General features: G+C 52.9%; 1 protein-coding gene across 3 annotated transcripts; it reads right to left on the bottom strand.

The window, feature by feature from the left end:
• Window positions 1–1,204: 1,204 nt before the first annotated feature.
• On the bottom strand, window positions 1,205–26,819 carry RGMA (repulsive guidance molecule BMP co-receptor a). 3 transcript variants are annotated; one of them, XR_010614641.1, is made up of 5 exons: window positions 26,649–26,819; window positions 19,405–19,520; window positions 6,526–7,037; window positions 2,849–4,350; window positions 1,205–2,368 (listed from the first exon to the last, which is right to left on the bottom strand). XR_010614641.1 is itself a non-coding variant. In XM_065688597.1 (4 exons), the coding sequence occupies exons 1-4, from the start codon at window positions 26,660–26,662 to the stop codon at window positions 3,649–3,651; spliced, it is 1,344 nt and encodes a 447-aa protein (XP_065544669.1). In that variant the 5' UTR covers window positions 26,663–26,819; the 3' UTR covers window positions 1,205–3,648. The 3 variants fall into 3 exon arrangements, 2 of the variants coding, with proteins under 2 accessions (XP_065544669.1, XP_065544670.1); XM_065688597.1 differs by having other exon boundaries at window positions 1,205–4,350; XM_065688598.1 differs by lacking the exon at window positions 26,649–26,819 and adding an exon at window positions 19,790–19,844 and having other exon boundaries at window positions 1,205–4,350.
• Window positions 26,820–27,717: the final 898 nt, after the last annotated feature.

The raw sequence follows: 27,717 nt of genomic DNA, 5'->3' as shown, positions 1-27,717 counted from the left end.
GGACGGGCCGGCTGAGGAGCCCCGACCCCCGCTTAGGGGCGTGCCAGGGGGCGCTGGTCCCGGGCTGGGCGCCATTTTGTGTGACCGCGGCTCGGCAGCGGCGGCCGTCCCCAGGCACCCCCCACAGCGCAGTGTGCCTCAGGCAGAGGAGCAGGGTGCTGGGACCTTGGGCCCCCCATGGGCTTGCTCACCCAGGCATCACTGTACCCTGTCCTTAGTACTTTGTGTGCCCTGGAGACGTGTGTTCTTGCTGAGGTGGATGAGCAGGGTCCATTGGTGACCTCTTGTCACCAGTGAGCAGGGGAACCCCCTTGGTCCCTGTACTCTGGGCAGCTTTTATATGACTTTCTATAGGACTGGTTTCTTAGGCTCTGTTAAAGCTTTTGTGAGCTGGTGCAAGTGTTGGCAGAGGGAGTGGGTTTGGCTCTAGAGTGGCTCTAGAAGCTTCCAGTTCTTCAGGGCTCTGAAGGACGGGGAGCTCGGCTCTTAAATTTCTGGTGCTGGGTGTCTTTGCATGCATTTACCCACCCAATGTGAGTTTTGGTGGCGGTGTCCCCCATGGCCTCAGCATCTCTCCTACACTGGAGATATTCAAGGCCCGCCTGGACAAGTTCCTGTGTGATGTACTGTAGGTTACCCTGCTCTTGCAGGGGGGTTGGACTAGATGATCTTTTGAGGTCCCTTCCAACCCTTGGGATTCTGTGATTCTGTGATCTCTCTGGTCCCAGCTCCGGGGCAAGGAGTCCTTCAGCTTTGCAAACCAGAACACTTAACTGAAGTGCAGTTTTGGCTCTCGCTCATTAGAGGGCAGTAACAGACCCAGCTGGGGCTAAAGCCGTGCCCGGGGAAAGGGAGAGCTCGTAGGAAGGATAAATCGCGGGGGTGCACATCGCTGCTGCTGGCGTGAGCAGCGGAAGGGTGACAGAGCCCACTTGGTACCATCGCTGCACATCGTCCTCCCCAGCGAGGCTCCAATAGTGTAATACCTGCGTTTTCTCCCCCCCCCCAACCTCTAATTTTCTCATTTGGCTGCAGATAAATAACCCCCTCCGAGTGCAACTCTCGGAGAATTCAGGACAGAAATGAGCCCTCTCTTGCGTTGCAGATGGAAGAAAGCTGCTTTAGAGGGAATGCAGGAACGGGCCAGCAACTGCATCCTGCGTGGTGAACAGCGCCATCCAACACACCAAACAACAGCAAAAGGTAACAAACCAAGACCCACTCGTTTATTGTCAAAAAACCTCAAACTTTACTTGTGTTTCTCTCAATAAATAATTTACAGTATATACACGCGGTGACACTCCCGTGGGTCTCAACTCAGGCAGGAGGTGAGGGGGCTTCTCCTAACGTGCCCCCCTCCCCCCCCCCCTTTTCCTATATCTGTTTTGTTTCCAAGTATCGGGTCTTTCTTGGCCACACTTCACCTTTAATCAGAATTGGGTCAAACACAACCAAAATAAAGTGCTTCACTGTTTGCTTCTAAAATAGGGATACCCCATGCACTGTATGACAGCCGGCCACCACTGGAGCGCTCACCTGGACAGTGGGACTGAGCCGTCCCATCATCAAATAGACTGGGACTGGCTGGAAATTAGCCCAGAGCCACAGTGCATCACAATTGCAGTGTAGGGTGATTGCATTATAGGAAAGAGAGGTTTGCAGGGAAGTACTTGTTGGCATGGCTTGGGCAGCTAAGAGTGCTTTCAGGAGGCATTTGTACATCTGCTGTTATCTATGGGGTAACACAGCAAGAAACCAATGTTTTCTCTTACCCAGTGACAAATCTTGCATTTTAAATTTCTAGGGAAGACAAAAACTTGGTTCTGTCTTGAACAAAAGAAACAAAAGTCCAAATGAGCCTGGGAAACTAAACTATCCTGTGCCGCGGTCCAGTGGTTGCTGCTCTCAGCACCTCCAAACTGTGATATCCTTATTTCAAAGTCTCCTTAAACAGAACACCTGGGGCACCAGCAAACAAAGCAAGGAGCAAAGTAGTAAACACATCTTTTTTTTTTTTTCTTTTCTTTCCTTAAACATTTAAAAACCAATTACATCTCTTCATCTGTACAGTCACACGAGATCAATGCCAGGGCTCTATATATTAAAGAGACAATATAAATTACATCCATTGACACAATTTTGCATTTCTCTGCTGCTTTACAAATGGAGCTCTAGAGCTGTTAGGACACAATGAATAGTCACGTTGAGTATTTACACCAGGCTGCCTCTTGGCAGCAGTTCAGACTGCCAAACATAGCCTGTTCCCACCTCTTTTGTTGCTAGCTTGTCTCATCATGCCTAGAGACCTCCCTTGAGAGCAGGAGGTGCCCCCAAGAGTGTTCTGGGGCTTGTTTCTGTGAGCTTCCCCCTGAGGAAAGGAAGGGAAAACCCATCAGGAGGTCTCCAAGGCACAGACCAAAGGTAGTCTTGCTGTTTGTTCAGTGAGCAACGAGGTGAACCACAGAGGAACATGAATTAAAAATGGGCAGCACTATGTGGTAAGGGAAGGGGATTATCGATGGTTTCAAGGTAGGGAATAGACATTTGGAGGCAGTTGGGGGGGTGGGGGAGGGTGGTTCTCTGCTGCATCCCATCTTCTGGCTAGATTTCTAAGATTGCACCATTTCCAATTCAAGCCCTGAAGGGCTTAAGGTGCAACTGGTCTGCAATTGGGTTGCAAGTCACGGCCCCAGGATGAGAAGCGGAGCAGAGACCTAGCAGCAAACAAAGAGAGCACGATGCTCCTGCTCCATCCCAGGGCCTGGCCGAGCCATGGGCAGGAGAATGGGTCCCCCACTGAGCAGCCAAGCTTTAGGGGACTGGAGAGCAAACGGTGCGAGGAACTTACCTGATGCTGGGCAGAAGTTGCAGAAACCACTTGAATACTGGCCAGGTTTCTCCCATTGCCATCAAAGAGTCCTCGGTGGATCCGGGCAGAGACAAGGGAGCCAGGAGTAGAACTACTGAGTGAATCAGCCAAGTGAACTGGCTAAAATGGGAGATGCCCTTTGAACCACAGCAAACGCAAGCCGAGGCTTGAGGAACATGTCCTTCTTCCACCCAGAAGATGCCTGGCACTGGTGGCCAGGCAAGTGTGGGACCACCATTCACCACTATTTCAGCCCCTTGCACCACTATCTGCAGCAATGGGGCTGCAGGCAGAGCTGAACATGCCCAAAAACCAGAGCGTGGCCCCAGCGAACAGAAATACCAGCCCTGTTGTGATGGCCAGGCTTGGCCCTGTCTGGCTCCTCTGCACTCTCCTAGCAGGCTCTGCTCTTCGAAGACAAAGCCATGCTCGTGCACACCAATGTCACAGTCACCACGTGCATTTTTGGGACCTGGAGAAGTGCTACAAGGAGGTGGGGGCTCCTTAGAAACCACACTACTGGGAGGAAGACAAGGGGAGGTACATGTGAGGAACATCCAGACAAGGTAGAGTCCAGCAAAAGCTCCTGACTAGTCCCACTGGCAGCACATTCCTCCCAGCAAGAGCTGGGAAGGTGGAGGACCTGGTGCCAAAGAGAGGTTTGAGAGCAACCCATGCAGCTCTGACATCCAACCTCCTACTGTCCAGTACTGCCATCTCACCCCTGGTTCCCTCCTGCTCCCCTTTCCCCACTCTCCATGGTAAGAAGGAGCAAACCTCTATAACAAGCACAACCAGCACTGACACAAACACAGCAGTGCTACCCAGAGGGCAGAGGGCATCCCCGAGGGAGCCATGTTGCCAGGGGCCAAGTCCCGTGTCCTTTCGTAGAGGTGCAGCTTGTCTTTGTTGGAGTGAAGCATCTTCACATCCTCAAAGGCATAGTAAGCAGCCAGCATGAAGTTGACGTCCCCCGTGGTGAGGAGGTCGAAGACGCAAGACTGGAAGTAGAGGTCCTCCACGGGCAGCTTTTCCCTGCACTTGGCTGTGGCTGTTTCATAAGTGAAGGCCTCAGGGGGGGCCTGCAGGCTGGGCCCCTTCCTCCGAGCACGGCCCTCTGTGGCCTGAGCTGAGCGGATGGTCTGGAAGTCAATCTGTTGGTTGAGCGGACACCCGCGGAGGCACAGGTAGAGGCCCTGACTGTCTCGGTCCTCCACAGCATTGACCACCTCCTCTGGCATGCGCACAGCGAAGGTGAGGTACCGGCCCACCTGCCTCACCACGATGGTGGTGCCAATGTACTTTGCTTGGATCTCTATGTGTTGGCCTGACACCTTCTCGGTGATCTTCAGGCTGTTGGCTCCGTGTTTATCCCCACCGTTCTTGGAGCCATCAGCAAACGCAGCGGGCAGCTCGTCCATCTCTGCCTGATACACTTTCTGGTCCACGCACTCCTGGAAGCTCTTGAAGATGATGGTGAGCTGTGAGGGGGAAAAGAAAGGAACAGGGTTACAACCAGTGATGACCACCTGAGAGCATACAGCCACCACCAGAAGCAGCAGCAGCATTGGAGGTGGAGAAGCTGTCTGCTCAGCCCAGCCAGGAGCATGGCCTTCAGCTCACAGGTAAGTGCTTCATCCTAAGTTGTCCCAAGTTTTAGGTACCCAGGTATGGCCATCCTGCTTCAGCACAGGCATGAGGACACCATGTATGGAGTCAAGAGCCAAAGGCTGGACTGAATGTACCGCCTGGATCTGCACTGTTATCTCCAGCCCCAACCCAGGAATTCTCATGTAGCCGGGTGCAGTATCACTACTCACAGCCTGTGGCGACATGCCCCTGCATGCAGTGCTGCCTTGCCTCCAGGCCTCGCAGATGGCAGAGGAGATGAGCCCTGACTCTTAGAGGTAGGTGGTGGAGCTTCTCCTCTGACTCCCATGGCATTTACATCCCAAGGGCTGGACCCCTTCCTTTCCCTGGCCACTTGCAAAACAAGAGTCTTCTCCTCTGGGCCCCAGAACACACTGTGATCCACCTCAGCCACACAAACACACACGTGTTCAGTGTGCTGGAGTGCGCAGATCCTTTTAGGGGTGATACGGACACAGGCTGAGCCCAATGGGCCTCCCCACCCTGGCTGGGCTCAAACACAGGTCCCTTGCTAGAGGAGGGACTTCCCAGCTCTTGTTCTTCCTTTGCTAACCCTGCTTTGGGGGGAAGGCTTGATGAGGAGGAAGAATAGTAGAGCTTGTCTGGGAGGAAAAGCAACTCACTCTTCTTCCCAGGCAAACCATGCTTCCTCTTTTACCTCTTGCAGACTTGCTCTTCCTCTTTCACCTCTCTCCATGAGGAAAGAAATAGGGGGCCCTCCTTTCATGTGCCCCATGAAGGGGCAGACTGAGGCCTGTCCAGAGCAGGGCAGGGCTGGAGGAGAGATGGCTCCAGCAGTGACCTCCTCAGGGTTCAACACTGCCTGTGGCAGCAGGAAGAAGGGTAGACCCAGAGAACATCATGCAGCAACATAAAAGGTCCTATGGACCAAGAAGCTTCCATCCTTTCCAACAGCACATGTTCCTCTAGCAGTGACCCAGCAATGCTTTCACAGCTCATGCTGCAGATCTCACGACTAGCCCCTCCTTACCACAAGCCCGTGAGGCAGATAGATAACGGGTGAAAAGGCTCAATTAAGATGGTGATCCTGGGATCCAGCCTAGGAATTGCACATTCCTGGAGTCAAGGGCGATTTTCCTCAAGCCAAACTTCCTTGCAAGTTTCAATAGGTTTTGATGTCTTTTGGTAGGTAAGGAGTTTAAAGCATCATTAAATATCGTTAAGGAGGTTTATAAAGGACAACTCAAAACCAGCTTAGGCTAAAAAGGTCACAGCCAGAGCTGAGAAGCAGCCCCTCTCCTTCATGTACTTCTCTCCTCTCCTCACACGCAGGGAGAAACAGAACTCCCAGACATGGTGGGACAGGACATCTTCTAAAAGCAAGAGGATGCCTCCTGCTGAGACTCCTTTTTTGGCACAAAAAATGGCCTTTTAGCTTTAGAGCTTGTGCACCATGGAGCAATGTGACAGCTCATCAGCTCCAGGCCTCTCCTGAAGCTGAGGCCGTGCCACACATGTTCTGCTGTATTACAGCAGCACGTTTTCACCTGTGCTTTCTCGCTGTTTGCCTTGTACCTTCAGGATGTTTATTTAGGCTGTCAAAGCACCTCCAGCACAGACTGTGCCCCACAAAATACCTGGACTTGGCTGCACACCACAGAGACAATTACGAGCCTGGGCAGAGGGAAGGCTGTGTGAGGAACTCGGCTCCCTCCAGGCTTCTCCCTGCAAGCTGACATCTCCATGCAGGGTAGTCCTAGGTTTGCTTGGACCTTGGGTGGCCATGACAACTCTCTGAGCTGCAGTATCTCAGCCTGCTAACCATGATGGGGTTGGATGTGCTCAGAAGAAACCAGAAGCCATTAAAGGCAGGATGGGCACCTGATATTTAGGGCCAAATGCTCAAATTCAGACGAAATCCCATCCAGTCTCACCCTTCCCAAGAAGAAGTGCAAATGGTGGAGAAAAGAGATGGTGGCAAGAAAGGCTGTTGAGAAGCACACCCCGTGCCCATCTCTGCTCACAGGGAAGTGCCCAAGGCTCACCTTGCTGGTGGCGGTGGCCGCGGAGCCGGGCAGCACAGGCGTGTTGGTGACCTGGACGTTCAGGTAGTTATTGTCTATGAGCGGCCAAGCCCCTTGCACCTTGCAGGTTTGGAAAGTGTCTGTGAAAGTCCTAAGGTGGGGGTCCCCAAAGAGCCCACAGTGGGTATAGTTGGGGGCAGCTGAGTGTCTGTGAAAGCTCTTCTCATAGTGGCAGATCTCAGGGCTGTCAGAGCGCTCCTGGCTATCCCCAGGGGGCAATGTCCGGAGCCGGGGCTGTGAGGTGGGTCCATCCTTGGAGCAGTTGTGCTGCACCATGAGATCCTCTATGCCATGCACGGCAGAGTGGTAGGCCAGGTCCCCCCTGCAGGTGCGGGCGGTGCGGCGGGTGCAGTGCGCGTAGGCTCGCAGCGCTGTGCAGAACTCCGGTGCCTCCTCCGTGCCCACGTGGTGGGAGCCTGACGTGGCCGCCCAGAACTCAGAGTTGCACTTGAGGATCTTGCATGGAGATGTCACTGGAAGGACAACACGAGGAGGTCAATGATCTGCACGCCTCATGTGGGACATCCCGCTCTACCCCTGGCAACACACGAGTGTCCCCCTCCCACAGCCCAAACTCATGACATCGGCTCTACCGCGTGATGGGGCCTCGCTCACCAGATGTGACCCTCTCACATGACCTGAGTCTCATGCATCAAAACCAAAGAAACCAACAGGATCTGCCCCAGTTTAAGCCAAGAAGGGAAAGAGCATCCAGCCATTGGATTAACGCTCCTGGGGGAAAACCGGAGTGTGGAAGAATGGGACATATTCATTAGCAGTGATAAGGATGATTGTTAATGTGGGGAGAGATGCAGTGGGTTTTTAATGCCTTTTTAGGGTTTGACATTCAAAGCTCTGTGCTGCATGAATCACTGCGAGCTGTGTCCGGACTGAACAATACCAATACAAAAATCTGCCTGCCTTCCTTTTCTTCCTTGAAAGGTAGGACCAGATGATCCTTGAGGTCCCTTCTAACCTGGGACCCTATGATTCATGGACACGATGAAAGCCAGCCCCAGCATGACCGCCTTGCCCCAGCCACATGTCAACGTGCAGAGGTCAGAACAGGATTTATGCTGTGACCAGCCCTGCAGCAGAGCCAGCGGCCACTCCTCATGGCTGCAGCAGTGCTGGGAGCAGCGCTTGCAAGAGTTCCTCTGCCCCTGGAAAGAAGCAGGAGCCAAAACAACCTCTTTCATGATTGCTGTGTGGCTCTGCCCAGCCCTGGAAGCCTGTTCCCCACCACGGCCCGCTGAGAGAGAACAAGAGGTGGAGGAGAAAAACCGGCGCGGCAGGGTGCGGGGCTGCCAGCAGAGCCCCCGCCTTGCGTTGCCCACAAGGAGGCAAAGGAGATTCAGATCCTGTTTTTCCCTCCCTCTATGTCTGCTCCCTGGGGCAGTGTGGCTTCCCTGGAGCAGACTGGAAAGCAGCTGGGCACAGAGCACACGGTCATCGCTGAACGCCGCACAGTGCCAATTCGTAGTCTTGCTGGGTGAAGCCAGGCTCACACCATTTAAAATCCACAGTGTATTCCTTCCTCTTCCACTCCCTTGGAGGGCTTGGAGATGGGATGGGCTCAGGCACAAAAGTCAGCAGGAGGAGGAGAAGAAAAGCCCCACCATTTCCAGATGCTTTCGTGTTGCCTCTCACAGGCGTACCCGTACGCTCCCATCTCGGGGTTAGTTTAGAAGGAGGCTGGCAAGGCATCTGTGCCAAATCCATTTCAGATTTGTTTAAAAAGAAAGTTACAAAACCCAGTATTGTTTCAGGGAAAACAGTGTGGTTTAGTTTTAAACATCACAGTGCTGGAAACCTAAACACAGTCGATGCTGGAAAATCAGAAAGGGAGACCAACGCTATAAAACACTAAGCAGTCAGGCTGTAAGAAACAAGCCTGTCTCCTCTCTCTTTCCAAGAAGACTGAAGTGCAAATAGGAAATGGTGACAGGTTCCTCACAGTTTTAAAACTCATGTTTAATAAACTCAGATGCTAGCAACAGCACTGAGAACCCAGGAGCTGTTTTGTCTTGGCAGCATCCCATTTAAACCTGCAAGAAGCACTGCAGAAAGCTTTTAACTCTTCATTGACCAGAAATGACTTGGTAACAAGCTTTTGACCTGGAACATGGGCTCGCTTTTCTGCTAAGCCTTCTGCATGTATGGCTCAAATGTAAAAATAACAAGTATTTCATATTCCTTTCTTTTCCACTCCAAGAGTGTGGTTTTCAATCAAAATCATCTGGCTTACCATCATAGCCAGCCAGCATGCAATGGAGTGTATTGCTTGGTGTTCTCCTACACGACCCAGGACCCTCCCAGTGGAAGGCAGGCATCAAAAAAGCATGCAGGAGTGTGACCAGCGACACCACTGTCAGTTATCCCAAACAGTTGTGGCATCAGGCAATTAAAATCACTGCTCTCCTAGTAGTTATGCTAATGTGCAGCTTGAGGATGCCTTGAGGTTGCATGTGGCCGAACAACGCTCTGTCACCGCAGACAGACTTGCAAGCACAGCCTGAAGAGGAGCTGGAGGACACGTCTCTGGACATGCAGGACCCACTTGCCCCATTCACCTGATGGTGCACATGAGCACAATATGCTGTGCAAAACATCCCCTCCAGCAAGCAGAGCTCAGGCTGCAGCTCCCTCCGGCTACTACAGCCCATCAGCTGCTGTAGAGGGGATTTGTTTCAGTAGGAATTAAGCCATATTGCTCTTTAAGGACGTGCTCCATTCGCTTGGATCAGGACCATGAGCTGCAGCAGCCTACGGACACAACAGGATGCTGCAAATCAGCCCCCCAGACTCTCAGTCACATCCCGGTGCTGAGCATCCCTTGCTGCTGCACTGCTCCAAGGTGACAGTGACTTTGGAGTTAAAAACGCCCAAGAAAAACAAGGGCAAGGAAGCCCATCTCCTTCCTCGCTGTGCCTGAAGGGGGAGCGTTCTTCTCTCAGATATTATCGCTCCAGTTTGGCATCAGTCCCCTTCTCGCTGTTTCACTCAGGGCCCCATATAAGGCCAGATCTCCACAGCCAGGTGCCGCAGCACAGAGGCATGTGTGAGCGGGGCAGCGCCTGGCCTCCCCCATGGACATCTTTCCAACCACACCGGTGGCTACCCTTGGCAAACCCCTGGCACTGCTGGGGAGGGACCACGGCCTGCACAGACTACGGAGGACAGCAAACACGACCCTCTCCCCCTGCCACCAAGCATGCCTTGTCTTGTCCCCTCTGGCAGCAGCGCTGGCAGAGCGGTGCAGGCTCATTTGTACCCGCGCCAAGAAACGATGTTTATTCAATTCCACATAATCTATTTTCCATCGACTCACAATGGATCTGTTTTTCAACCACAGATGACTTAGCACGGAAACAAATCCCTCTCAAGCAGGAACCCAGCAAGACTCGCCTGGGATGTGTGAGACACCCCTGGGTCCATGTGATGTTCACTGTTGTTCAACCTAATGGGTCCTTCACCCTGGGGATGGGTGATTTCAACCATCTCAGCCACCTCCCGAACTCTACATCATCTTCTCCTTGAGGACCTGTCACCACTCAAACCAAGGACAAAATTTCCTTTGCTATCTTGAAACCAACAGCTTCAGACAGTTTAAAGCCAGAAGAAATTGCTGAATCACCTGGACTAAGACAGTCCCCACCGTTCGAGGCCTGGTGCTCTGCGTTTGTTCAGGTATACTTCCCATGAGGGCTCCTAAGGTTTGAAAAGCCATCCCTTTCCTTGGTTGGTTGTTTCAGGAGTTTATCACCTTTACAAAACAAGAATCTTGGTTCTAAGTGGATTTTATCTGACTTCATTGTCAGGACATAAAAAGAAGCAGTGATTTTCTCCTAAACAGTAAAAGGTCCGTTACTAACCAGCATGTTTCCCACAAAGATATTAACATGCTGCAATCAAGTCGCTTGTCAATCCTCTAGATAAGTTAAATGGTTTGCACTTTTAAGTTCCCACTGGGAGGTGTTTGCCCAGCCTCACATCAGGCCTCCTCCAGCAGGCTGGCATCCTGCAGAACTCACCACCCAAGGGGACAGGCAATGCCAATGCAGGACACATGCTCCCACTCTCCTGAGGTCACCCCTGTCACTGGGGCATTGCACTGCAGCGGGCACTGGGATGTGCTGTTGGCCTGGGACCTTCTTCAGAGCTCCTGGTTTGCAAAGTACTGGTCCTGAATCCAGCGAGCATCCTGTGGTCACCAAACACACACCAGGGGCCTGGAGGATCGCAAAACCTACGTCTCTCTGCTCTGTAAGTGTTCAGCCATATGCACACATCTGACTTGATCAGCTTTTTAGTGATGAGTGCTGCTATTTCCCTTCAGCACATGTCAGTTTACCTGGATCTCATTTACCCAAATCAAGCTCTTTCAGAAAAAGAGCACAAAATTGGCAATTCCTCTGCTCTCCTGCAAATTCTCCAGCACAGAGAATTACTGGGAATTCATTTCATAAGCAAAAGCCTATTGTCCTGAGACTCTTGGGCACATGTCACCCAGACGTTTTAATATGCAAGTGTTCACCGCTAAGAGATGTTTAATATCCTCTTGGTTACTAACGGGTGGAAAGTATTTCATCACTCACATATGATGCAAATACATCATCTTTCCTCTTTCCAAATGTATGGATTGAAGCATGGATGTGCAAGCCTCACACATGCAGTAAAAGGCTTTTTCGAAGAACGCAGTTAAATGTAATTACCTTTGGCCTCGGATCTGAGCACCTAGACTCAGGCTCCTAAACACATATTTATTTAAGTAATCTAAATAAACCTATTTATGCTGACACCTCCATAGGAAAGGCACGATTCTCAGATGTCCTAAATACCAGCCATATCTACCAGCTTCAAGGAGATGCAGGCTGCTCAGCTCCCAGCCAGATAGCAGTCACCATCAGCACCAAAATGACCCTAAAATGAGTTAAAAGAATCACACTGCTCCTCAAAAACCTGGCTGACAGGATCCCTTCCAGCAAGGTTTCTCAAGTCTAAAGCAAAACCAGAGCAGATGAAGGACATCAGGCCTTTTCAATCCAGCTCCTCACGCTGTCCCTGACCCAGCAGGGAAGTCCACAAAAGCCACCCCATGTGTGGCCATGCTGGACCCATATTTTGATGCCTGCATGGGCTGTGAGACCAGATATAGAGAAGAAACAGGGTGGTAAGACACTGGCACAGGTTGCTCAGAGAGGTGGAAGATGCCACATCCCTAGAAATATTCAAGCTCAGGCTGGATGGGGCTTTGAGCAACCTGGTCTATTTGAAGACATCCCTGCAGGGGGGTTGGATGAGATGACCTTTAAATGTCCCTCCCAACTGCAACTGTTCTGTGATTCTATTTTATGACATGCATCAACCGGCGCCTCGTCACACCAGGGAGAGAAATGAGTCCCTTGGTGCCATCCACAGCACTGATGGATGGGGTGTCATGGGCAGGGGCACCTCTCCTGCAGCCCCACTGCACACCGTGGGGTGGGGAAGACCCAAGGGCCACCTGACCCAAGCCTGGTGAAAAGAGTTTGTGCTTGATGGCAGTGACCTCCTTTGAACTGTTAATCAAGCACAATCTTGCAGAATAATAGCCTGGTTATTATTGCCTTGTTTGCATAACAAAGAGGTCCAATAAAACTGATTTGACTGTGCTCAGAGGGGGTGTGAAAGATCAGCCCTGAGAAAAGAGCTGCAGGAATGCAGCAAACTGCTCCAAAGCCTCAACCCAGGAAGAAAGACAATGCAATTTGCCATCAAGAAAAGCCCAACAGACCAATAAATTACCCATGTGCAAAGGGATTAGATCAGGTTTCAGTTGCACTGAAGTGGGGGGAGGACCAGGAGGAGGGAACTGAAAGAGAAAAATAAACCTGCCTCTCTTAAAGAGATGGAGCTCATATTTTGCAAGGGCGTGCACGGGGAGGTTGGCTAGAAGGGCCACCTTCCATGCTGGGGCCTAGGGTTTGTGCTCTCTTCCACTGCCAAAGCAGCAGATGCATTAAATCCAGGCAGAGGATGCACTGACAGAGTCACTCTGGATGGATAGGATGGATCTCAATCCATGCAGCTTCTTTTAACCCCATCCCTGTCTTGCTTAAGAAGATGCTTTCTCCAGTTCCTTTAAGTCAGAAGAAGGACACAGAAGGAGTTTTCTCATTTCAACCCATGTCAGTCACTAAAGCATCCGGAGGACCTGCCACAACCAACTCCCCTTTGTCCTCAGCGCAGAGTTCATGGCCCCCCATCTCTCCTCTCCAGGCATCATGGAGACACAGGGCAAGCACAGACAGGAAAACAGCAGAGTCAGTGTCTTCACCAGCTACAGCAGGAACAGTTGGATGCTGCCGAAGGAGCCCTTGATCGTTCCTGTCACTTAGTCAGCTCTTTCGGCTCAGCGTCAGCTTACTGCTGCCCTGGCATGCTTAGCGGGGGGCAAATGCATCTTCCCCAGTCTCCCCGGCTCCTCCAGGCTCACCTCAACATCCACATACAGGGAGAAGAGAGAGCAGACACCACTGGAGAGGGCATCAATCATGGAGCTTGTAGCTGGCCTGATGAGTGGCTCTAAGAATTACCAAGTCCAGGATGGGCTGAAAGGAGGAACTAGCGCTGACAGCCAAAGATGCAACCAAGCTGATGACGGCTCTAAAACTTCATCCTGGGATTCAGGCTTCAACACTGCCTTTGCTACAACCATTGAGCTTTCATTTGCTCAGAGGAAGCAGTGCTGGTGGATGGTTCAGAGGATGCAGGTTTTGCTCCACCACAAAGTGTTGAATGGAGGATGAGGTGGAAAGTGATCTTCTCTATTCTCTATCTGCAGAAGAGTTCTAACAAAGCTGGCTCCCCATTGTGGAGGGAAGCAGTGCTAGAGCTGCACATCCGACTACCCCAATCAGGGAGCTTTCACCAACAGTTCTCAAGAGCTTGTAGATCTCCTTGAGGAGAGTGTTCCATTTCACAGAGGAGAATGGGAAGGGTTTCACCCAAGATAAGCCCAGTGCAAAGAGAGATGGATTCATTCTGTTATTCCCTCCACAAAGCATCACCCTCGGCTTCCTCTTGCTGCCACCACCACCCATGTCCCCATCCCTCTGAAGCAGCAGTACCTGGACAAGGCTGCCTCAACCAGCCACCCCCATGGCCAAGTGTTCCTGGTTTCCAGCACTCATCACCCTCCCCATGCCTGAGCTATTTTCCCAGGGTGCCTTTGAAGGCTCCGCTGCCACCCACCAGCACCCGGGGCCCCCCAGGCACAGCAGCGGGTCCCTCGCTCTCCTCCCCCCTCGCCCGGCTGGCAGGGAAACTCTGCTCACAGGTGTGGATTCCCTCTAGGAATAATCATCCCCGCCGTGCTCTTGTGAAATTCCAACCCTTCAAACGCAGAGGTAAATGAGACATGGAACGAGGAGATGGAGAAAAGCCCGGAGCACATAAATCTGGATGAGGCAAATTTATACAATTAAAATGCCTGCCAAAAAATTGCGGCATCTCCATCAGAGGCGTTGGCTTCAGTGCAGGGTGTGGGGTGGCAGCTGCCCGGCCGGCAGGCAGAGCTCCACCAGCCCACCAAAGACCCACACAAGCACTCGACCGCAGCTGGAGCCACACTCAGGGATGCAGGGGATCTGGTGGATTCCCTCCTTCAGGCTGGGCCCCCAGCCGGCACCAGGCTCGCTCTCCATCGCTCGTGCCCCAGGAAATCAAGTAGGTTAGAAGAGACCTTTAAGATCGTCAAGTCCAACCGTTACCCCCGGGCTGCCAAGGCCACCACTAAACCATGTCACTGAGGGTCTTGTCTACATGGTTTGTGAACACTTCCAGGGATGATGACTCCACCACTACCCTGGCCAGCCTGCTCCAATGCCTGACCACCCTTTCTTGACCTATCACTTGTTACCTGGGAGAAGAGACCAGCCACCTCCTGGCTCCATCCTCCTTTCAGGTAATGGTAGAGAGCGACAAGGTCCCCCCAAGCCTTCTCTTCTCTAGACTAAACACTCCCAGGTCCCTCAGCTGCTTCTCATCACACTGGTGCTACAGACCCTTCACCAGTTTCGCCGCCCTTCTCTGGACCCACTCCAGCAACACAATCTCTCTTGTAGTGAGGGGCCCAGAACTGAACACAGGATTCAAGATGCAGCCTCACCAGTGCTGAGTACAGGGGGATGATCACTTACTGGCCACACTATGTCTGGATACAGACCAAGATGCCATTGGCCTTCTTGGCTGCCTGGGCACAAGCTGGCTTATATTCAGTGGCCATCTTTCCATCAGGCAGCTTTCCAGGAAGCCACAATATTTAAAATGCATCCAATTATTGCCCCCACCATGGACTCAGGTTTTAAGAGAAAAAGTAACTTTCTTACTGGAACCTACTGCCTAGTCCTGCTGCTCCCCACCCTCCCATCCCCAGCACAGTGATGCTCTCACGTTACTGATGCTCTCCACATCACTCTCAGCTGGCAAAACCCGAAGCCAGGATCCATCCCTAAAATGTCCTGCCACATGTCCTTGTCATCTCAGAAAAGGATGGCTGGAGTGTGTCACACAGCAAGAGAAGAAGTAGCTTATCCAAAAACCTGAATGCCACAGATCGTTACTAGGGCTTTGGGGACCAAAGTCTACAGCTGTACAGGAAGGAGAGGAAACCGAGGGAGGAGAGAACACTTTGAGCTCAAGCTAAGCTTGCTCTCTGCCTGGCCTATAAAAACCCTGTATATGCAGGGATAGCTCTGCTTGCTGGGAATTAAATGGCCAGACTCTCCTGGATAGCTCATGCAACAGAAATCTCCTGGTGCTCCCCCTCAAAAGACCTGCTGCTCTCCCATCTGCAAGAACACCAGCCTCTGGCTGCCCCACACACCATGGCCGGGCTGTTAGACAGAGCAGCTCAGTCTGTGCCTACGAGGGCTGCGTGTGTGTAGGAGCCAGCTTGTTCTCCGCAGTAAGAGCCCAATGACTTCATCAAGGGGATGGCATCTGGTTTTGCAGTTGGCCATAATTCAATTCTCCCCCTTGCTGCAGGAATTTCAGCTGGTGAAGCAGTGATTTACTCAGCCAGGCTGCACTTGAGTGCAAAGCAATCTTGAGGCTACAATCGAACACCCTGTTATTTTGAGAGCTTGCAGGCAAGGGAATAAATATCCCCTTCTTTTCATCCCAGTGGTTGCCAAGTGCAAGGTACAAAGCTTTTTAAAGGCATTTAGGGGCTCTCGTCTTACAAGCATGCTCCTCGTGCCATGTACAGCCAGGCAGGGCCCTGCCTGCACAGCTCGCTCCTGATCTGCGGCATCAAGACAGGATTTACCAGGACAGCAAGAAAAAGGCCAGGACACCCCTCACCTGCCCCACTACTGCTGCATCTCCGAGCATCTCTCATCCTCACCAAAATCCTTCCCTGTCACCCTGGCATACTGGCTTGCAGCAGCCCCCAGTTCATCCTGGCCCACTTCAAACCACCCAGGATGCTGATTCTCTTCCAGTTCTGGGTTCCCACATTTCGCTATTCCAAGTCTGGTGTCTGCTCCAATGGGAAAAGCAAATCAAACTGATCCAGATGGAGCAACCCCCCCCATCTTTGACCTTCTTTGCTGTCCCACTAATGCTCATCCTTTGGGAGCTGCAAGTATCAGCTGTGGGGTTCCCTGAAGGACTGATGGGCTGAGGAGGGGCTCACCTGGGTCATGCATTGCCCTGCCAGAGCCTTATGGGATGTGCCCATCAGGGAGCTGGAAGAAAGACTGGAAAACTCCTTGTTGCTGGGGCCTGATCCAGTGGCACATCCCAGCTGGATCACGCCCTGGCTAGATGTGCTGGATCCCGGCTCTCTGGGGACAGCAGGTTGGTGCAGAGGCCGAGCAGAGCCCCAGGTTAAGAAATTTTTATGGCTGCCCAGCCCTGTGAGCACTTTCATGTGCACATCCGACTCAGTACAGCTGGCTGGGCCACAAAGAAGGAAACCTCAACAGCTGCTGTGATAAACCTAAAGTCCTCGTCATATCCCCCCATTCCCAATAACCAAGAGCTGGGAATTTCAGGATTTTCTGTTTAAAGAAAAGCAACATATCCACCCCATCTACATTAAAAACAAGGCGCCTCCTTCCAGCCCTACAACGAGTCTGGCTCGCAATCGCAGAGAACTCCCTGTTCCAAGTACGAGATCGGCTCCGAGCAAGCAACGAAACAGGGAAGCCAAAATATTTCCAGGTTTACGTTTGAATCCCTCCCTTCTCTGCCCTGACAACATCCCGCACAGACGTGTTCCTCCCCTGCCGCCACCTTCCCGTTCCCAGCACCGGGGAGGTGTTTGAACAGCCCCTCAGCCCCCTGCTCAGTTTTGGCTTAAGGCTGCCATCACATCCCTCCCCATCGCCAAGAAAAGCCACTTATCAACTGATCCCATGCACCTTCAGTAGGGATGGATCCTTCTCTGGAATCAACCTGGATGGACCTAGAGCACAAAATCCCCATTTTTTTTTGGGGGGGAGGAGTGTATTACAGCTGAAAGTTGAAGACGAACAGAGAAAGCCAAAGCAAACTGGAGTTGGCAGAGCAAAGCCTGACATCTGGGGCAAAACTAGGCCAGATTTTGAAAGTACAAAAGGATTTGCAAGAAAACTCATCCCAGCCTGGCCTGCGACACAGAGGTGGGGGTCATCCAAGCACCCTGGGATATCAGGGTCCCAGATGGGAGGGCAGAGTGCCCATGAGCATCTCACACTGGGCCCTGGCACAAGGCACAAGCAGAACTGTCAGCAGTGGCCTGCTCTGCCCAAGCTTCCTTCCCCAGCAGCCCCACACTCAGTGCTCACATGGGAGGAAGCAGATCGGGGGACCCCCAGCAGCGCCCCCAGCCCAAGGGAGCTCGGTAGCAGGGGCCACCCAGGGGCAGCAAGGTGAAGCCATGAGTGTGAGAGCAGCATGAGCGGGAAATCGGCCCGAGGGGGGAGTGTAGGGGGGCTTAAGCAAATAAATAAATAGGCAGAGCTCGGTGAGGCACCGATGTGACACTGAGTGCCTAACTGGGAGCCTCCAGCGACCCCATTCACATGGGACCCTCAAGAGGGGGGCAAAGTTTCCTCGGGGTTTGGAACCCCCAAATTCCCCAAAAACACAGGGGAAAAAGGCCAAATGATTTGCCAGGGGAAAAAATCCCCCTTTTTCCTATCTCCCCGCCCCAAAACGCCTTCAACAGCAGCCCCCGACACGCTCCCAGCCCTGCGCATGGGGAGCACCGTCTCCGCCTGCGCCCCGCTCCCGCGGGCTCCGGATCACCTCGTTCTGCCAGTTCTTTGCACCTTATTTGACTGCTGACGGGAGAATCAAACAAAGCAGCAGCCGCATCTCCTATCAAGTTCTTTCTTGCACCGTAAATCTCACAGCCCTAACGCTTTGCAACTCAACCGTTCCGAAAAGGGCGTTAAGCAACACAGAGGGGAGCAGCTCCGGAGCTTCTAGAAAACACACACACGGGGTTCAGCTTCCAGCTGCTGGGAAGTCCCCTGGGAGAAGCGGGGTGCGGAGTACACCCCACTGCTAAGTGCAGCGCTGGAAAGGTTCCGCTTCCCTGCGCCAGGGAGAAGGAGGGAGGAAGGGCACAGAGCAGTTCTTTATTTATTTCCTACATGTGTGTGCAAGACGCTGCACCTACGGTTATGCAAAAGAAAGGCAGGGGCGACTTCGGGATTAATACATTTAAAAAGGGGAAGATTTACTAGTGCAAAAAGAGAAACACGGAGATTTCAGCTTTGGGGCTTCTCTCTCCCCCCTCCTGCTTTTCTCTCCTTTTTTTCCCCCTCCTTGCAAATGAAGGGGAAAAAAAAAAAAAAAAAAAAAAAAAGAAGAGGTAAAGAAACTGGAGAGTTTTGGAAGGAACAAATCCGCCTCTGTGGACTTGGCTTCCCCTCCCCCAACAAAAACAAGCACTCGGGGCTTGAAGGAATTTGCAGGCAGAGATCTGCCAAAAACATTGTGAAAAACTGTGGGGGATTCATTGGAAACAGATGGCGTTTTCAGCTGTAATTCTGACATTCTCTCCTTTTCTGACACCACACAAACACACCGGGCGGGGGGAGCGGGGACCCGCACTAGGTGCGGCAGGGGCTGCGCGGGCTGGGGGGGCCGATGTGAGGGACCATTCTGTTGCCATCCCGCCCTCGGCCAGCACAACAGCTCTCCAGTGGAATAATGGTGCTGAGCCACTGAAAACGTCCATCCCGCGGCTGGGAGCGGCGAGAACGGGGAGCACGATACAAGTGCCCCCCCACCCCGTCCGCCGCCGCGCTGCCGGCCCAGGTAAGCCCCAGGGCCGAACCCTCCCCTTCGTGGGGGGCCCCCCCAGCATCCAAAGAAACCCCCTTATCCCTTCCGCAACCTCCAGCTCTGCCCTTTCCGGGGGGCTCGGAGTGGGGACCCCCCACTGCACTCAACGGCAGAAATGAGGCATGTAGGGGGCTTACTTGGGGGGGTCCCCCTCCTTTGCAAAGCACTGGGCACACCCGGGAAGGGGAGCACAAGGGAACCTGCCCGCCGCTGTCACAACAACCCTCCGCCGGGGGCTGCTTTGATTCCCACCATCTCCTTCCTTGTGGGATGAGACAAAGAAGATGAGGGCAAGGAAGAACCCGCACCGCGACTGCTTGGGAAAAACGGGCGTGGGGGGGGGAGAGGGGGGGCACCCACCGAACCTGAGCCCCGCTCGCTCGTTTGAAACATGTGGCAAAGCGCTGCAGAGAGGGAAGAGAAAAGAGGCCCCGAGACAGGGGCCGGAGGCGGCTGTCCAAGGGCTGGAGAAACACGGGGGAAACGCTGCGAAATAAAGAGGCTGTTCCTTACCTGAAGGGAAGATGCAGAGAAAGACAAGGAGGATTTGGAAAAGTCCCAGGGCTGTGGATCCTGCCCCTCTCCCCATACCCATCCATCCAGCTCGAGCTTTAACCACTATCCTCTCCCTGGAAGAAGAGTTGGAAAACAAAAAAAGAAAAAAAAGAAGAGAGGAAGAAAAAAAAAAAAAAAAAGAAAAAGAAAAAAAAAGGGAAAAAAATCAATCGAAAGAAAGAACTAGAAAAAAAAAATCAAATCAAAAGCCCCACATGGCTCCACGGAGCGATGCAGGGACAGGCGGCCCCAGCTCCGGTGGCCTCCGCACTGAAGGATTACACAGACGTTTTCTCCTTCTCCTCCTCCTCTCTTTCCCCTCCCATCGCAAACCAGCCCACACCATCCATCATCCCGCTGCCTTCCAATGTCCGCATCCTCTCGCTGTGCCTCCTCCTCCCGCCGGAGCCTCCCGGGAAGGGGCGGAGGAACGCGCTGCTCTGGGCGGGAGCGGGGCGGGACGGGACTGGAACGCACGTTATGGGGGTCTGTGATGCGGGCCGGGCCCAGACCCCCTGTGCCCCGTTATAGGGAGGGTCCGAGTGCGTTTGGCCCCGCGCAGGGAGGGCTTTTGGTGCTGTTCCGCGTCTCGTGTGCCGCAGCTCGAGGGGGATTTGAGAGAGGGGCTTCATCCACCGCACCACGGTGTCAGCGCCCAGCGCGCCCTCCCCGCCTCAGTGCCCTGGAGCTGACCGAAGCGTTTTGATGCCCCCAGAATGGAGGAATCTGGGGCAAAGGGGCCCAAGTAGAGTGAGGGGGAAACTGAGGCAGGGAGACGGCAGGCAGCGGGATTGCAGGAGCGATGCTGCAACCCGCGGGACACTGACCCCCGGCACAGGGAGCTCCTCCACACCACCCCAGCCCCGGGTGCGTGGTAGGTGTGAGCATTTCACAACCTTTCCAGGTCATTCACCCTCACTGGCACTGCCAACGCTGAAGTAAGCCTGGATGACTCAGAAACAGCAAGTCTCCTTATCGTTATTGTTAGATGGCATTCCTCCGAGAGGGGACAACTCTTGGGGGTCCTGAACCCAGCTGCCAGCCGGCTGAAGACCGATGGAAAGGATTAACGTGTACCTGTGCTGTCTTAGGACATCTACCATAGCCTACTCTGCACCACCAGCCTGTGGATAGACATGGATGTTCACCTTTTGCTGCAGGAAGGTCTCACCAGTTGCATTGATTGTTATCCTGGAGGTCTCACTTTGTGAGCATCCCCTTAGAGACCCTTTGGGCAGCCCTCAGGCAGATGGCAGAACTGGGAGTACCCTTCCTGCTTACAGACCATGTGAATGGAGCAACAGCTTGAAGAACACAGGGATTTGACTGCTGGGCTTCAAAATCCTGCTTGATGCCTCAGCATGAGGAGGTGAACATGTTGGATCTGCAGCCCCACCACCTCAGGGGTCTGCTCCACCAGGAAAGAGCCAGGCCCAGAGGGAGGCATCCCCTTAACAACCCACTTGGAGCTCTTGACTATCTCCCTTGAAGGATGTTATAGCCACAGTGAACTAAGACAACTTCACTTGTGAATGCAAGTGCCCACGGGAGTAATATGCTTTAATTAACACACTTTAACTTCCCTGTTTTAGACCATTGGCCTTCCTGTGAGGGAGTGCCCCCTCTACATCCTAATGTTTCATCTCCTTTCTCATCTTATACAAAGAATAAAAGGTTGTTTCACACAATCCTTCTTCCAGCTCTACAAATGCTCTTTAACAATGGGTCTTTTCTCCTGCAGCTTGGTATAGGCCTGGGATGCTCCTTGACTTTGCTTCTCATTGTCCTTGGAAGCCCCCTTCTCTTCCACCTCACAAGGATGCTTTTTAAAGTGATGGTAGCTTAAAGTCTCCATTAAGAATTTGTGATCTCCCTGTCGTGGATTGAATCTGTGATTCAGCTACAAGTTTCCTATGGAAGGTAAGGTGAGGAAGAGGAGATGGGAGTAAGTATCCAAGAAGCAGAGGTATCTATTAATACCTATCTAGTTTTCCTTGCAGTGTTTGAGCCCCCTTGCCTCCAAATGAAGAAGGAGTCTTACTGGGGCTTTACCCAGGCTGCAACAGGAATTAAAATGCTGGAGCTTTTCCCATCTGGGACCCAGATGGGATCCAAAAATCCTGAGGCCTTGCCTGCTTGACTGGAGATCTGTCTTGGTCCCGATCCTCCTGCAGCTGCGCTCAGATGATGTCCACTAAAATGAGAAGGAGCTCTGTGTGCACAAGAGCTGCCAGAGCGGGCTGAGCTGGGCAGGAGATGAAAGCTGGCAGACCGGATCCAGACCTGTAGCACAGGCAGTGTGGGAGGAACGCCTCCACGAAGCACCTCTTTGTGGGGGATGTCAAACAGGGGCAAATATGTCCAAACCCTGCCAGCTGCTGCTACCACCCAAGAAGAAATGCCTGCCGATGGGACGTGTAGGCAGCTGGAGCTGGAAGGGGCCTGGGGGAAGGAGGGAGAGGGTCCAGGAGCTGGGGGGAGCCCAAGCATGGCGGGGGGTGGGGGGGGAGACAGACCCAGGGGATGGTGTTTCAGACCCCAAATCCCTTCTTCTTGCTCTCACCCTGTCCTCTTGCAATGCAGCTTTTGCTCTTGTTTCCACGTGAAAACCCACTTCTGCTGTTATCCCAGCTGATGGCACATAACATGATCTATGTATTTTTAACTCAAAAAAACCTCATCTGAATTATGAACTTCTAAACCCAAGCTGCTAACGTGCTGCTGTGAGGCTGGTTTGTTTGACCTGAAGCACCACTTTGGTATTGCTGCTTTGTGGCAAGCTGACACTTTGCAGTGATAGACTGGAATCCAGTTTGAAGCGTTATATGAGACCCTTGTTGGAGCTTCTGCCTTTGGTGGAGGGAAAACTGTGCTCTATAAAGCCATGCTTTGATGCCCCTGGCTCCAGTTTGTAAGAATTTCTCCTTGGTTTTGCTCAGTTGCATCATGCATTGCAAAGGGGATTGCTGTTCTTGGCACTGATCAAAGCAGCGGATTTCACTGGAGAAAACAACAGATGTGTCCAAACCGTAACTGCCAAGCAGGAAAAGGCCCCAAATAAGGTGTGTTTCTGAAATCCTGCTCCCCCTTCCATGTTTTTCACATAACCTTCATCTTTCTGGTGAGCCGAATCAAAGACCTGCTGCTGAACCACGGGCTCTGTGAAATTCGGATCTCGGCCGTGCTTAGTGGGGATATAAAGGCTTGGAAATGTGGAATGCCTGTTTTTCCCCCAACTTCTTTCGTTCTTGAAGCCCAGCCCGATGCTCTTTACAACCAGTGTGTGGGAAACCACCCACCGCTGAATGCAAACAGCTCTGAGGCATGGCACAGTTAAGCTGTGTTGCGGCTCAGCTCCAGGGGCAAAGGCACCTCCGTGGTCATCTACACATTGAGCTGCTTGTGTTTGGTGTCATTGTGGAGGGGTGACACACAAATCACAGCCAGGGGCAGCCGGGAGCATTTTCCAAGGTGTTTGCAGGATGGGTGGAAAGAGTTCCAATTCCCAGGGGAAACTCAGCCAGGATCACTCATCTGTACTATATTTCTCTCTGTCCTGCATCACACCGTACAGGGCTGTGGGCTTCAGTGGGACTGAATGAATGTGCCTAATCTGAACCCTAAGGTTTACAGATGATACCTCCCCTTACAGCATTCCTAATGGAATTATTCCCTACCTGTAATTATATGGCTAAAATAGTAAACATGGGTATTTCTGAGGATGGTAACTAGTAGTTAAAGGCATGGATGTCAGGGCTCCTGGTCTGCTCCTGACTCTCCCATGAACTTCCTGCGTGGCCACTCTTCACACAGCTTTCTCCACACAGCTTCAGCCCTGCCTTTGCCTGCTCTGCCTCAGGACAAGGTGTTCAACAAACGCTGCTCGTGTCCTGGTTTGGATAAGCCCTGATCACCCATGCAGGAAGCTAATCCCAAAACCTTCAGCAATGAGAAGTGTTTGGGGTGAGCACCAAAAAGCAAATTGCTCCCTAAAGGAGAAAAGAAGTTTGGAGCGGAAAACCCCAAATTGTTGTCTCGGGAGGTTTGACAACTGATCCCAAAATGTTTGTGGAAGTAAAACCAAACATCTGTGCTCTGAACAGCTCCCTTACTAAAGGAAGAAACCTCTGAACAAGAAGAAGCACAAAAAGAACCCATTCGTCTTTCTGCAGTAACAGCCACACCTCCGATGTTTACAGTATTGGGAAACACTGCAGTGCCTTTTGAAGATCTTCAAAATCATTTTACAGTCATAGAATCACAGCACGGTTTGGGTAGGAAAGGACCTTAGGATCATCCAGTTCCGACCCCCTGCCATGAGCAGGGGCACCTTCCACTAGACCGGGTTGCTCAAGACCCCATCCAACCTGGCCTTGAAGTCTCTTGTCTGACAGCATAAGCAGATGCTCTCCTTGAGCTGGGCACCTCAAGGTACTGAATAAACGTCTAAACCACCATTCCCCCCCCCCCCCCCCCCGCTAACCTGTTGCCTTGCAGCACAACACCTGACAGGGAAAGTGAACCCCAAGGTCTCACCAGGGCCCTGCGTAGAGCTGAATGGGGCAGGTGGAGATGACACTTGGAGCTGGGCTTTGAGGACCAACCTATTCCTACCTCAGCGCAGAGCAGAGTGTTCTGGTTTGGCAAATCAGCCTCTCCACAGCTCTAAATATGAGACTTGCCAGTCTGGCTGTGTGAAAAGAGGCCACTGGGTTGAATTTGGAGTGAAATACAGCTTTGTAACACCAATAAATAAACCAGTCAGAATGCTCTGCATCTTTACATCTGCAGCCCCAGCTGAAGCTGCTGTGGATAACCCTGCTGTGGGCTCTCTTGTTGAATACCAGCTCCAAGCTCACAGCCATAAAAATCACCTCTAAATGCTCACAGCCAGCCAGGCTGGACAAGGGGAAGGGATGATGGGCTGGTGGAAGACCTCCAGTCTCACCCACAACAGAAAGCAAACCAAGCAGGGATGTTTCCAGGAGTTCATCACAACAACTTTTTGTGACTGGTAGCATTCATTTGTGTCTCTCCTCTTCCCTTGCTCGCAAAGCCCTGTGGGGTAAGGCCTGACTTCTCCACATGGGAGAATGGAACCATCCCTTGTTCGGCACTGTTTGGAGGGCTGGCTTTAATTCATCATCTGGATATTTAGTTCTCTGCAGGGAGCTGGTCTTCCTGGCCCAGTCTCCTCTATAGGGTAAGTATCAAGCAATATCACTTTAGTGTATCTTCTGCACATCTGGGTTCCCCTTTAAAAGACAACCTTGGGAGGTTCCCAAGAACAAGTTCAAATGGCCAAATGTCAGCTCAGCAGAAAAGATGGATATATCTGAACTGCCAAAAACCGAACAGCACAGAGAGTTTCAGAGACCTGGGTGTTTATCAGCAGGGGCAGAAACAATCTGTGTAATGGGACAGCTTTTCTCTGCTGCTTTTAAAGACACTGATATCTTAATGAAGTGGAGGTCCCTAATTGTCCCTCCTCTAACTGGTCAGCTAAGGACATCTCCTGGATGTCACTTGAAAGTGGGAGATGGCATGGCATGTTTGGAAGTCCAAGTCTTCAGCCCTTTGAGAAAGGGGTGTTTGAAGGATCCTATGGTAGAAGCTCTGTGAAACCCAGCCACCTTTGCCAGCTCTTCTTCTGTCAGTTCCTGACAGCAGTGGCCAGAAATACAGCCCAGTGTGGGATGTTTCAGTCATGGAACACTGAACGACAGTGTCACCAGCTGGTTTAAAACTCTTCCCTGATACCTGAGAAAGAGACATTCCTTCTTAAGGATGGGAGGGACACACACACCAGAAAATCCCAACAAAATAACTTTAATCCAGCACCTCTACAGGTATTTTGGCAAACAAAACTGGGAGCTTTTGTGGAGCAGCACGGAAGTAGCACCAGCAGTGCTCCTGGGTGTGCCCAGTTCAGGACTGGCACTGGCACTGGGCTGGGACTGGACTGGAGCTGGGGCTGGGTTGAGATTGTGGCTGGGATTAGGACTGGGGCTGGGATTAGGACTGGAACTGGGGCTAAACTGGATTTGGACTGGACTGGAGCTGGGCTGAGTTGGACTGGGCTGGACTGGGACTGGGACTGGCACTACCACTGGCACTGGACTGGGAGTAGGACTGGGACTGGGGCTGGAAATGATACCAGGATTAGGACTGGCGCTGGAATTGAGGCTGGTACCGGGGCTGGGGCTGGGGCTGGGCTGGCCTGGGCTGGTCTGGGCGGGCTGCGGCCCCGCTGGGTGGTGCTGTTTGTTATCCCTGCGCCGCCTGCACAAGTATCCCGTTTATAACATAAATGCAACCCAACGCCGCCTTAAACCACATGACACAGCAGCAGCCTGCGAGCGCCCATTAAAATCTCAATTTGGGGAAATTGATTCTACCTCTGAGCAATTGCCGTGCAATTACTCCAACAGGCAGCAATCAAGAATCACATCAAAACAACACCAAACTTTCATCTCCTGCCTTGCAACCACCACCACAACAAAAAGCACCTGTCTTGCAAACACAGCCCGGTTTCCTCACACGTATGTGATACTTAGGAAGGGCAACTTGCAGGTCCCGACAGTGGAAGTAAGCCTGGACAGGGGTTCCTCTGCTTGGTGCCTCTGAGGTGTCCTGACCGGGGGCTATCTCCTGTGCTCCTTGCCTGGGGTTAGGGGCTATTGACAGACTCGGTTCATCCGACCTGCTCCAGATGTGGCCGTCCCTGCTCATGTCCCACATCTGTCCAGTTGCTCTCCCCACCTCAGTGCTTGCAAACACCCCAGCGCTTTGCAACCACGGGACTTAAGGGAGATAAATCTTTGTTGTCGCTGCTAACGAAACGCTCCGGTGTCGATAATCGCGATCAGCCCCGTGATGAGCTATTTAACGGGAAGGGCAGAATACCGGGAAGATATTTTCAGTTCTCGCCAGTGGTCTGCAAGGAATTACTCGACTGACTTAGCCCAGCAGGGTGCATTTTTAGTGGCAAGCATCAGAAGGGAGGATAAATGAATAACCGCATGGTTAGTATCAAGCCGGACAGAGGGAGCGCGCTGGGCAGGGAAAATGGGAAAGAATCGAGGTTTTCTTATAAAAGAGGCTCGGGAGGAGAAGGAGGAGGCAGCCGGCGAGCGGACCGACGGGGGAAGGGCCATGCAGGGGCCGGGGCAGCATGCGGGGGTCCCGGCTTCCCCCCTTACCTTGGCGGCCGCATCAGCCTCTCCAGCCCGCCGCGGGGGTCGGTGCGGGGAGCGGCGGCTTGGTTGGGTTTCTGTTCCGGGAGGGGTAAAGCAACCACAAATGAGCCCCAATAAAACAATGCAGGACAGCACCGCGGAGCCCGAGGGCTGGCGTGGCGGTGGCTGGGCACGGCCGGCGGGCAGCACCCCCCCACCCCGGCCCGGCGGGGTGCAGCGCGGCCTCGCTCAGCGGGACGCGGGGAGCCGCATCGCCCTCCCGGAGCATGTGAGAGCAGCCGAAGAGATAGAGCCAGATAGGGAGGTCCCCTCCTTCCCTCCCTCCTTCCTTCCCTCCCTCCGCACAAGCTGAGCAGCGTCGTTAGCATATGCGGAGGGAGGGCGGGCGCAGCCCCGGGAGGAGGGGGAGCAGTGGGGGACCCCAATGACACCCCCCCCCGCCATGTACCCCCTCTCCCTGTGCAGGGAGACAGGGATGGGAGGAGTGGAGGGGGGTTTGCAGGGTACCCGGAGGGATGGGGATGCTCCACCTGCAGAGGGGGGTATGGAGGGGAAGGTGGGTTTGGGGGTCATTTCCTCTCCAGTGGATGGTGTGTGTATAGGAGCTGAGAGCATTTTTGTGTTGTCAGGGATTGTGGCAAGTACGGGGGTCGGGAGTAGGAAGAGGACCCTCTGCAGGGCTGTGTGCATGCAATGGGGAAGGGAGGGAGACTCCAGGCTCTAGCAGCATCTTGATGTAGGCCCCCCACCCCAAAACCCAGCACTGCCTGGAGCTGGGCAGTGTAGCAACCTCCCCCTCCAGCCTCCTCCACCATCGGGGTGAGCCCCCATCTCCCACCGAGGCCTGGGGGACCGATTTTGGCATGCATGGGTACCAGGGTGCCTGCTTTTCTGCTGCTGTGATGGGAAAGCTCTGGGTGCAAGGCTGTGCCAGCCAGAGTGTCAGACACACAATTAATTACTGCAGCCCGAGAGCCTCAAACACGCTAAATATGCTGTCACCATAGTGCGTGGATAATAGCAGCCCTTTGCAAAGTGTTTCTTTCTCCCCTTTCCTTTTTTTTTCCCCAGT

Source organism: Lathamus discolor, chromosome 8, assembly GCF_037157495.1.
Source record: "Lathamus discolor isolate bLatDis1 chromosome 8, bLatDis1.hap1, whole genome shotgun sequence".
NCBI classification, from domain to species: domain Eukaryota; kingdom Metazoa; phylum Chordata; class Aves; order Psittaciformes; family Psittacidae; genus Lathamus; species Lathamus discolor.
This window is presented reverse-complemented; position numbering and strand designations above follow the sequence as displayed.

Excerpts from the sequence above, each read along its gene's own strand:
- RGMA (XM_065688597.1), bottom strand. Across the intron at positions 7,038-19,404 it reads TCTCTGCATCTTCCCTTCAG|TGACATCTCCATGCAAGATC; the intron begins GTAAGGAACAGC and ends TTGTCCTTCCAG. Across the intron at positions 4,351-6,525 it reads CGGCCACCGCCACCAGCAAG|CTCACCATCATCTTCAAGAG; the intron begins GTGAGCCTTGGG and ends TCCCCCTCACAG.